Raw genomic sequence first — 11,934 nt, forward strand, 5'->3', positions numbered from 1 at the left:
CCACATGGTGGAAAGAGTTGTCATCCCTGTGCATGCGTGAGGCTTGCGCTCCACCCCCACATACAATAAATGAATAAAAGGTTTTTGAAAAACTGATTCGACTAAAATCAGGAACAAGACAAGGCTGTCCACTCTCTCTATACTTATTCAATATAGTACTTGAAGGTCTAGCTAGAGCAATAAGACAACAAAAGGAGATCAAAGGGATACAAATTGAAAAGGAGGAAGTCAAACTTTCACTATTTGCAGATGATATGATAGTATACATAAGTGACCTCCAAAAATTCTACCAGGGACTCCCACAGCTGATAAACACCTTCAGTAATGTGGCAGGATACAAGATCAACTCTGATTACAATTTTGAATTGATCTTTATATATGAAAATGATCCAACCTCATTATTTTGAATGCAGCTGTCTAGTTACCACCGATGATATCTAGTTGTCTTCGGTACCAGTCACTGAAAAAGCCGATTTCTCCCTACTGGGTGGGTATGTGAATTTGTCCCCTGACATGCTGGTGCCTCTCTTTTTATGCCTGGTACCCACAGTGGTACCCGATTATTTTAACTCTTCATTAAGCTTCAGAATTAGAAATTGTTTGGACGTTTCTGGAGTCGCAGAATTTCAGGATAAGATTCTTAGTTTCTGCAAGGCGGCCGGCTACCATCCCGAGTCTCCCAGTCCATGAACATGGACTGTCTTCCCATTTATTAAGTGATTTCTTTCAACAACATTCTGTCACGTGTAGATCACTTTGTTTTTCTGTTAAAGTTTGTTCTTATTGTTTTTGATGCTGTTTTAAACAGAATTAAGGTTTGTTTCTGTGTGGTGTTTCTCCCAGGGCCGGAGATAGAACCTTGTGCGTGCTCGGCAACTGCTCTACCCCTGAGCTACACCCTCAGCCCTAGTATTTAATTTTCTTTTCTGAAATGTGAGCATATAGAAATAGAACTGAAAGGAAGTAGGGGTCTGGTAGTGGGCAAAGGGCATGAGACCCTGAGGAGGAGGCCTGGCCTGGCAGGGACGAGTCAGGCTGCCCCTTGTGTGGACGGTGCAGATTAGAGTCACGGACGGGCAAAACAGCCAGGCTGAGGGGCAGGTAAGAGATGGTGAGGCTCAGGTGATGGACAGGCACGTTAGGATGGGGAAGGATGGAGGTGACACAGAGGCCACCCCAGGGGCGCCAACTAGTCTGGGGGTGAGAAGGGCCTGGGGGTGCGGGGGGAGGGGGTGATTGCCTATTGCAGTATGTGCAAGATGTCCCCTGATTAAATCTAGTGGCTTCATCCATGTGTTTGAGCATTAGAATATTCTCCCATGTCATCATCGTCCCCTGCTCCAAGAGATAGGCCGGAGAGACAGACAGACAGACAGACAGACAGACAGACACACACACCCCAGGAGATCCCCAGCCATTAACAGAGCAACCTGGAATTATCCAGGGTCTGATCCTCTGGTCGACCACCAGGGGTCAGTACGTGCAGCAGACTGGGGTCCCTGGGACAGCCAGCACGGTGCCAAGCAGCCATCCATCCATCCCCGAGACTGCTTGAGTCCTTCCCAATAAAGACCAGAAAACAGCTGCTCTCCCCTGCCCAGTCGTCTCCCCCCATCCCCAACCCCGAGCGGCCTCATCAGGCATTCTGCTGGTGCCACTAGCTAATTAGTGTCACGTTAATTGAGCATTCAGGAGGCTGCCACCTCCAAGGGCATGGTGTCACAGTGAAGGAGAATGCAGATGAAGGGTGGTGCCCTAGGACTTCCTGATCCCTTGTGGAGAGGCAGGGGCTGGACGGAAGAGAGGAAGTAATGTCACGGACGCCATCGCCCCTCTCCCACGCCTATGGGAGAATGACAGCTAGAACCCTTCTCTACCCAGAAGTCCAAGGTTCCCCTGGAACTACTGCTCCAGGGCATGTGCCCATGAGTCAGGAGGGGGGGCCGGGCCACCTGGGGAGGACCCAGTTCTAAGTGTGCTGCCCCCAGCCCCAGGCTCCTGAGCAGGTGCCTGCCCTCCCAAAGCCTCATTTCAAGTCGAGCTAGCCCCAGTATACACCACACAAAACGGCCCAGTCCCCCAGGCCACTTCCTGCAGGGCATCTGGAGCACAGAGCCGGGCATTCTGGCATGGCGGCTCCCCACGCTCCCTCGAACAAGCATCGCATTGCATGCCCAAGTCCCCTGGAACCCACCCTTCAGCTCCACACTGGTAAGAACGCAGGCTGCCTGAGGTCTGCACCATCAAGGTGCCCGTGACCCAACTCCACCACTTAGCTTCTCCGCTCTGTGGTCCCCACAGCGGAGCCCCACCCGCCCTCCCCCCCCCCCAACCCCCCCACCCCCGCTGCTGCTGGCGGCAAGTGCAGTGAAGCCCTCTCGGCTCCCTGAGGCAACATTAAACCCCACTCAGAGGGCTGGTTTTAATTGGCTTAATATACTCGTTAATAACCGCGTCTATTTAACGCACCTGTAAAAGGCCCATAACATTAACTTAATAGCGGCGACAGTCAGCCCGGCACTTCCTGCCAGCCTTTTAAATCTCCAGACAAGCCGCTAATGGGGGCTTCCTGGATGGAGATGGATTGGGGGAGAGCCGAGCAGGGAGAAGCAGCCCAGGTCACCCTTTCTGGAGGCTAACCCTGCACGCCTAACCTTTTCTGAGCATCATCGGCCCTCCTCCAAAGCTGCCTCGCAAGGGCACCCTGGCTGACCCAGGGGAGAGCGTGACACTGTGTGCGCCTTCAGGGCCTGTCACCGGAGAGGAGGCTGCAGAGGGAAGTCTGGGTCAGGGGGCCAGCACCTCCACCGTCGCCTTGAACAGCACATTTTCTTAGTGAAGGCTTTGACAGAGGCGCTGAGTGGGAGTGTCACACCAGAGCTCCAGAAAAAGTCACCATCAACACTGGCACGGGCCAAGGACACCCAGGAAGGCCAGCCCTTTGCGCCTGCTCCCAAGACCCTCCGGGGCTCGAGCAGTGTGAAGCCAATTTACTGCCGGCTTGGAGAGGGGCAGCGGCACAGGGGGTACACACGGCAGACCTGGGGTTTAGAAGCCCACCTGTACTCAGTTGGCCTATCCATCCTGCCTGCTACCCGTATTCAAAGGAATACCCCAGTCACCGCCCACAGCCAGGCCCACCTAATGGTCAACTCAAGATGAACACATCGGTGGGTTAACCTGTTAGTGCCCTCGTTAAGACCCCGTCAACCCTACTTTGTGGCACGAGCCGCAGGGACCAAGCCTTCAACACATGGGCCCTTCAGGGGACTATTTTGTACCCCAATCATAATGGATGGGAGCCTATCCCTTGGAGCATACACCAGATGGCCACAGTGGCCTGGATGTTTCAGTTTCCAACACCCAACTCCGGGTTGCTGACCCCTCTGCTTAGAGCCTGTTCGGCTTTCCCCGTCTCCTTCAAAGGTTGCTTCCTCACTGGCCACTGGGTCCAAGCCACGAGCCCTTCCAGCCTACCATTCAGTCCACTGGGCCTCACTGTTGGTTCCCAGGGCAGCGTGTCAAACTATCCCAGGAGTCAGTGCCACAACAGTGAGAAGCTGCCCCATGATGTTCCCGGGGATGGAGGGAGAAGCGTTGAGGGTCTTCTGAACGCAAGATACCTGTCTGCGGCCTCTCCACACAGCTGGGTCCAAGTGGCAGGCACATGGCCTTTGACCAAGTCCCCATGAGTGGAAGTGAACACCTTTTTTTTTTTTTTTTTTTTTTTGGTTTTTCGAGACAGGGTTTCTCTGTGTAGCTTTGCGCCTTTCCTGGAACTCGCTTTGGAGACCAGGCTGGCCTCGAACTCACAGAGATCCGCCTGGCTCTGCCTCCCGAGTGCTGGGATTAAAGGCGTGCGCCACCACCGCCCGGCTGGAAGTGAACACCTTTAATCCCAGCACTCGGGAGGCAGAAGCAGGTTAGAAGTTTTGTGAGGTCTACATAGTAAGTTCCAGGACAGCCAGGGCTACATAGAGAGACCCTGTCTTTAAAAAAAAAAAAAAAAAGTAACCTCATGAAAGTCACCTAGCGCCATTCCCCTGCTCATTCCCACTCCATTCTCCTCAATATAATGAAGCCACTGATCCAGGTCATGCCAAACGAGGGGGAACCAGATACCACTATTTACGGGAGACGTGCCCAAGAACGTGGACGTCACCACCACACCTGTCCACCTGCCCCCGTCCTGTTTCTGGACCTTGTTGCTGCCGGCCATCTCCATCCAGGGTGCTGGTTCCTTCCCTCACTGCCTACACAGTGGGGCCCAGGGAACGGTGGGTGTCTGGCAGGCAGAGCGGTGGCCGCGGTCCAGAATGGACAGGCTCAAGCGTCCACTGTGTCCTGTGGGTAGCGGGGCCTCAGCAGTGCAAAAGCCATTGCTGAAGCCCTGACTCTCGAGGCCAGCTGCAGTCAGTCTACTGTGACCCCCTTCAGCGTTGACAGATGCCACCGAGATTCCAAAAAAACCAACTGGAACGGGCAGGGGGGAGGGATGCCGAGCTTCCCCAATGGGGCCATGCCGCCTCCCCCTTGTCCTCACCTAAGGAACCCACTGTCACGGAGCTCCCCGGCCCCTCCAGAGGACCTTTCCCTATTCCCTATGGCCCTGTGTTTACCAGACTGTGAGATGGTATGAGCACTTGTGACTGGGACTTTGCCTATCTGGGCCCAGGAGCCAAATAGCCTAGGGTCCCAAGTCAGGTCTATTGTAGAACAGGCTGTGTTTGAAGCACTCGGGGGTAGCCAGAAGAAAAAGTCTTTTAGGGACCAAGGCTTTAAGTGGGGATACCATCTCAAAGGCGTTTGTGGAGCCCATGATTTAACCAGGCCCGTGATGGCAGACTCCAGCCTCGCTGTCGCCATGGCCTGAAAGACGCTCACCAACCACCAGCCCTGAGCAGCAGGATGATGGATGACTCATGAGGGCGGCCCTCAGACATGCTCCAGCCCTGCCAGGTGCTGCCTGGGGTGGAGTGATGGTGGCCCAGAAGACAGACTGACCTAGCTCTGCCCGTGGCTGGCTGTAACCTCTGACCTCATCACCTACAAAATAGAGACCTGTGTGTCATCTTACCATGTATCAGGTGACGACACCCTGTGCCTGATAGGACTTAGAAACCCAAGGGCTGCTTGGCTGTCTACTCAGGGTCCCTCGGGAGGCTCAGCTGGGGCTGAGCAGGACTCACATGGCCAAGGCCTCTATTCATCCCCATAGACCTCTCCAAGGTCCCTGTGTTGACTGGGTGTTGTGGGAGAGCCGGACTGCAGAAAACCATGTTTCCTTCCAAAGGGTCCTCCTACTGGTTATACAGGTCAACCCTGCCCGGTGTGGGACCTGGGGACTGCAGGGGCTAGAGTGCCAGCTGGTCAGAATCATTAAGGAGACGGGTCTCCAGGCTGGCTGCCACACGTCACACCCATCCCTACGCACATCACAGGGATGCCTCCCCCACCCGCTCACAGTTGTTTGGCCCTCTGTACACAAGCCACTCAGAAAATGGTGGCTGCAGAGCCTGTACCTAGCCAGCGCCGGCCATGAGGCTCTGTATCCGGACCCCCTCTCCCTCGAGAGCTGCCACCTGCAGGAGGATGCCCACTGACCAGATGGGGGCAAGGTGCGCCCGCTTTTGGTAAGAAGACCAGGGAAGCAGGCATTTCCTCCCCTTTCTTAAGGTTCTGAACACCTAATTTATTCCCTCCATTAGATAGATTTTGTAGATTTAATCATTTTCACAGTTGGTGGCTCATTGGATACTCAAGATAAACTCCGAATGAAAGCATAATGCAGAGGACAAATGAGTTTTCACACCACAATGGCAGACACTTGCTTGGAAAGAGTTTAAGGGAACGAAAATACACACGGCTATCATTTTTCCCCCCTCCCGGCAGCTGCTTTTGCTGAGTCTGGTAGGTTTCCACAGCTAATTTCACCAGTTTTGTTCATCTGTAAAATTGCATAAAAGTGACATTTTTGGGCTCATTATAGCAACTGCTGATTTATGGCTGGCAAATGAAGAGCTGGTCCCTTTTTTGTGGGACTCTCAGAGCGGTGCTAAGTGCCCATGAAATTGCTTGTATAATGTAGTTTAAATCCAATCGCAGAGAAACATTCCCCCGTTGGCCAAAGTGACATTTCCATTCTCCACACCAAGTTTATTTTAGGCCACTTAGGAGCTGGGGATGCCCGGAGCAGGGTCGGGGGTGGACTTACCTTCTGGGCCCAGGTGAGGCCCGACGGATTGAGAGATAGAGGGATGCTTCACCGTTGCATGTCGTCACCTCCTCGTCCTGGCCTGCTGCACCTGGGCCTTGCTGGCCCGAGGGGCTGGGCGGATCACACCTGTTCTCTTCTGTGTGCTGTGTGTGGGGTGTGAGGCAGCCGCGAGGGCCAGCCGACTGCAAGCCACCAGTATGCAGACCCCTAGTCGTGACAAGCACGTATCCCCAACTGTTTGCAGTGCTCAGTGTGGCAAGAAGCTGCCCTGATGTGCTCAGGCGCTGCTGCCTCGGCTGGCCCGACCTCTCCCAGCTGCCCCTGGCAATCCTGTCTGGGAAGGCTGACTCTGCTGCTGCCAGTCTGCCTGACACAGAGAACCATCATCCAGACTAACGCTGGACCAGGGCCACTCTGGTCAGGGCTCTGGGAGGAGCAGATAGGAACTCCAATTGAAAGGACCTCGCGGGTATGTCCCTCTCTCTGACGAGGGCCTGCCCTGGGCCAGACTTGAACACCGGTCTCCTCCAGCACCGCCTACTACATACACATGGACCTGCTAACTCCTCACAGCCACCCTCAGAGAGAGGCAGCCTTAGGAGCAACATTGCCCTACTTTATAGATGAGGAAAGGGGGGCTCAGCATGGTGAAGCCCCTCACCGAGGTCCCCCAGGAGTTACGATGTCCTGTCACCCACTGTGATACACGCCACTGCTGAGGTCACCCTGCTGACCGGCACCATTATTATCCCCGTTCCACAAGTGGGAGAAGCCAAGCTTGCCCTAAGCAGACAGCTTGCCTAGGGCCCACAGAACCAGGGTTCCACCCAAACCCTGCCAGCACCAGTACAGGTCTTCCTGTGTGCCTCCCTGTCCCCCTGCCTCAGAGGAAGCTCTGGGCTGTGCTCCGGTCTAGAAGGGCTCAGGACGCCAGGAGGGGGTCTGTGGACCAGCAACTCACCTCCCCCGTGGCAGAGCCCGTTGTGACCACCTAGAGTGGGTTAAGTCTCACAATTTAGAATGTCACACACAGTATTGATGGGCCAGCCACCCTGAGCACCCAGCCCAGCTGGTCCACGTTGCCGGAAGTGGGGGTGGGGCTGAGGGTGCTCAGTTGGTAGGGCACTTGCCTAGCACCGTGAGGCTCTGGGTTCGATTCTAGGCACTGCGTAACAGGTCGTGATGGCACACAGCTGTGACCCGAGCACTTGGGGAAGAGGGGCAGAAGGATCAGAAGTTCAAGGTCATTCTTGTATATGCATCAAGTTTGAGGCCCACCTGGAACACACAGAGGACCCTATCCCAAATAGGAAACAAAGCGGCAAGCTTGGCTGTGGCTGAGGAGTGGTGGGTGGGGCCTGTACCTCGACCTTGTACGTGGGTGCGGTGTCCTCTACGGACCTTACGCTTTGGTTCAAAAGTTGGAAGTGTGGGACCAGTGAGAGAAAGGGGAACTGGGCAGCTCCTGGAGCTCTGGTGGGGAATAAGGGGCGGTGGGCGGCGGCCTCACTCACCTGTGCCTCCGTCTCCCTGCAGGCGAGTCAGTGGCCAGCTCTATGCATTCCGCCCGCTACCCAAGCCCAGCCGAGCTGGATGCCTACGCCGAGAAGGTGGCCAACAGCCCACTGTCCATCAAAATCTTCCCCACCAACATCCGAGTGCCGCAGCACAAGCACCTGAGCCGCACGGTCAACGGCTATGACACCAGCGGCCAGCGCTACAGCCCCTACCCTCAGCACGCCGCCGCCGGCTACCAGGGCCTGCTGGCCATCGTCAAGGCTGCGGTCTCCTCCTCTGGTTCGGCCGTGCCTGCTGGGCACACCAAGAGTGTGCTTAAGAGTGTGGAGGGCAAGCGGACTAAACTGTCACCGGCCACCGTGCAGGTGGGCATCGCACCCTACCCGGTGCCCAGCACCCTGGGGCCTCTGGCTTACCCGAAGCCACCCGAGGCACCTGCCCCACCCCCCAGCCTGCCGGCAGCAGCCACTGCCACCTCCGTGATCCCTCTGCCGGGCCGGGGCCTGCCCTTGCCACCCTCCAACCTGCCCTCTATCCACAGCCTCCTCTGCCAGTTCAACCAACAGTGCCAGGCCCCGGGGGCTGCACCGAGCGCCTGTCAGGGCGTGGCTGTGCCCCACCCGAGTCCAGCCAAGCACGGCCCGGTGCCCAGCTTTCCGAGCATGGCTTACTCAGCCACGGCCGGTCTGCCGGACTGCCGGAAAGGCACAGAACTGAGCCAGGGGGCCACATCAGCCCTGACGCTGGCTGGGGCCACCAAGCCAGCAGGGTATGCCGAAGGTGGCCTGGACTACCTGCTGTGGCCCCAGAAGCCGCCCCCGCCCCCGCCCCAGGCCCTTCGAGCCTATGGAAGCAGCACTGGCACCAGCAAGTCCCCCGAGACTTGTGGCGGGCGGGCGTTCGAGAGGGCCAACGGGTCGCCCCACAACTGTGGCGTGGGACTGCCCACCGGCTTCACCGTGGGTCAGTACTTCGCGGCCCCCTGGAACAGTGTTCTGGTGACGCCGACCAGCGACTGCTACAACCCTGCAGCAGCGGCAGTGACAGAGCTCGGGCCCGGGGTTGCCAGGGAGCTCGCCGGGCCTCCCGCCGACACACTCTCGGGCCTGGCCAGCAAGAGTGTGTGCAATACCGCGGTGCTGAGCAGCAGCCTCCAGTCGCTGGAGTATCTCATCAATGACATCCGGCCACCCTGTATCAAGGAGCAGATGCTGGGCAAGGGATACGAGACGGTGGCCGTGCCCCGGCTGCTGGACCACCAGCACGCCCACATCCGCCTGCCGGTCTACAGATAAGGTCTGCCCGCCCGGCGGGCACGTGGGACTGACGGACAGATGGACAGGGTGCTGGGGGTTGGCAGGCCACAGCACAGGCTGGTTACCCTCCGCGCTGCTGCTGCGGTAGGGAGGCAGGTTGACCTCACATACCAGGGCTTCTCCCCCAACTGGCTGCCCCAGGAAGCAGGGAGGGATCCAGGGCTGCCTGCAAGGCCGGTCCTTCCTCCACTGAGGCAGGGAGGGAGGACCTTCTGCAGACAGAAAGTTCCTTCTGGGGCTCCAGCAGAGGCGCTCAGACCAGGGGTGCTCCAGTCAGCACACGTCACACACTGGGTTTCTACCCACAATTCCCTAGTCTCTCAGAAAAGGAGCAGAAGGGATCCATAGGAAGTCCCTGGGTCCAAAGTGCCCCCCACCAACTAATCCAGGTAAAGACTACTCTGACTCCAGACTCCTAGAGGCCTCAGGACAACCAGCCCCCTGTTCCTCCTGACTCTCCCCTCCCCATCCTTCCTAACAGGAATCACGTCCCACCCTCCTCTCTACACCCTGGACCAGCCTCTTCTCTGTTCCCTCCAATACACCTTACAGGGCTGCTGGGAACAGCTGGTGCACTGCACAAGGGCACGTTGCCCAGGGAGACTCCCCTGGCACCCTAGACTTGTATATTTATTACAGTTGTCTGCATTTCGAGAAAGGGCCACCATTTCCCTATTCGCACAAAGATGTCACAGGGGCTAGCAAGGAGCCTGTAAATTCAGACTCCGTTCACACGGACGATCTTGTCTTCTTCCAGTGTGGGGTCTCCTGGGAACTAGTGAGAGGGTGACCTACTGGCTATAACTGGAATACCCAATCCAACTCCTGGTCTGCACCCCACTCCCCACCCCCAGGCCCGGCCTGCACTGCTGTGGGGTAGGGTGGGGTGGGGTAGATAAACCCCAGAAGTCGTCAAGGCCTGCAGTCCCCTGGCCCCAGCCCGGCCTCCAGGCGCTCGCTCCGGAAGTGGTACCGTATCTCTCCAAGGCCTGTCCAAGCACTAAGTGCATTTACAAATCTCTGAGAATGTTTTTTTTATACTAAAATTGACCATTATATTCTACTGTGAGAAGTGCAGCCTGCACTATATTGTTTTAAAAACGAAGAGAAAGAGAAAAAAAAAAAAGAAAACAGATGTCGTCTCAGCTGTGAGCTTGCTATGAAGCTGTTTTCAGTCTTGCTGGCTCCCTCCCTCAGGGAGCCACAGGAGGGCACCCCAGGGAGCCTGGCAGGGGTGGGGCGGGAGGGTGGCACACACGGTGTTCCATGCCCAAGTTACTACAAAACTCTTCAAGCTGGGTGCTGCCCCACGCGTTCTACGTCATGTTTGGTGGCCAGTGGTCCATCCACCGGAACAAAATCGGAGTCAAACCTGAGCGCCCAACGCTCTTTCTAGGGCTGGGGTGGTTTCAAACCCCCCCCCCAATAAGCCGCGCCCCAGCTTCTGTCTATCATCCTCCCGGCCTAAATGGTGGCAGACTAGCTGGGGACAGGCTTGCCATCATTCTGGCCAGCCCAGAGGACACTGGGCCAGACACCTGGCACATACCCATACCCTGCCAATCCTGTCACCGGGAGCTCGTCATTCACCAGGGACCAGTTGGAACTTGCCAGAGACTCACAATGTTCTTGGAAGGTGGGAGTCTCTTGCCTAAGGATATAATGCCATGGACCAGGTGCTCACATGGAGAAAGACAGGAAACCTGTCCTACGATCTATGGGGGAGGGGGAGGTCTGGGCTCCGAGCACCCTAGGTGAGAGCCAGAAAGAGGGTGGGCTTCGTTGCACCCTATCCCCACCCATGCTTGTCCCCAGCTCCTCTCCTTTCCAAGAGCCAGATACCTATGCCAGGGGAAAAAAAAAATGGGACCTCCAGTCTGAGGCAGCCCTTCCGCCCCCTGCGGAGCCCGGGCCAGTGTGGTGGGACTTAGGGCAGAGGTAAGAACGTCCCATGTCAGCCAAGCCCTCAGCTGTGGCTGCAGTCTCCTGAAACCTTTTAGCAACCCAGAGTCCACTCAGAGGGAACAGCCTCCACGTGGCCACGTGTGGACAAGACCAGGCTTTTCCGTGGGAAGTTCACGAGCCGGGCATATCTGATAGCCCAGGGGGATGTGGGAGACCAGGTTACCCAGAGAATCAGCAGGTGACATGACCTCAGTGGCCCAATCAGGTGAGCAATGAGATCACACCTGTTTCCCAGCGCAGACATAGGACCCAAGGAACACCTGGAAAATAATGGCAGCCCCACACCACCTAAAACCAAAGCCAGTGGACACCCAGAGCCGAGACAGACACAGCAGGCAGCTGGACAGGGTCTGAGCCCCAACTGCTACAACCGAGCTGCCCTTAACTAGGCTTTCCCCCGAAAAAAACTGATATTGTGATGAAATAAAGCATCAGAAGTATTGATAGGAGGGCAGACCAGTCTGCCCTGTGGCTGGGTTCCTTCTCCCCGGGCCTCAGTTTCCCTTCTGGGAGCTGAGATGGCTGACCTGAAGAGCATTCTCGAGGCTGTGGCACTGACCCATGCTTTCACGGTGACCCTGGATCGCAGGGCAGCCTTGGGACAGGTCAGGCCACCAGAGTGATGGAAGGTGACAGTCAGAGCTGGCTCAGGACCAGGCAGCCCCCGCTGTCACGGAGCGCTCTGCACAGGTCAGTGGTGAGGCCCACAGCAAGGTCACGGCCCACAGCCCCCTAGCCGAGGCTGCCGAGAAGCCCTCCCACTCCATCTCTGCTCCTGGCTGCTCTATGCATGGCTGGAGGTAACATACAGGCCCCAGGTTTTGTTTGCCTTCAGAACCAGGGCTTGGCCTGCATGGCTGGGCTGCGGCGGGGCTGCATGCGGGGCATGCGGGGCAACCAAGCCGACCCTCTCCCACC

At 56.9% G+C, this 11,934-nt stretch overlaps 1 protein-coding gene across 2 annotated transcripts in view; it reads left to right on the plus strand.

Annotated features, from left to right (window-relative positions):
• The window catches only part of Fam222a (family with sequence similarity 222 member A), a 42,236-nt gene extending 30,776 nt beyond the window's left edge, over positions 1-11,460 (plus strand). For both annotated transcript variants that reach the window (XM_052755082.1, XM_052755083.1), the window contains exon 3: positions 7,754-11,460. In XM_052755082.1, coding sequence (XP_052611042.1) covers positions 7,754-9,030 — 1,277 coding nt within the window. In that variant the 3' untranslated portion in view covers positions 9,031-11,460. The remainder of the gene's footprint in view (positions 1-7,753) is intronic.
• The last annotated feature ends 474 nt before the right edge of the window (positions 11,461-11,934 follow it).

This window comes from Peromyscus californicus, unplaced genomic scaffold, assembly GCF_007827085.1.
Source record: "Peromyscus californicus insignis strain IS unplaced genomic scaffold, ASM782708v3 Scaffold_2__1_contigs__length_46816999, whole genome shotgun sequence".
In the NCBI taxonomy this organism is placed as follows: domain Eukaryota; kingdom Metazoa; phylum Chordata; class Mammalia; order Rodentia; family Cricetidae; genus Peromyscus; species Peromyscus californicus.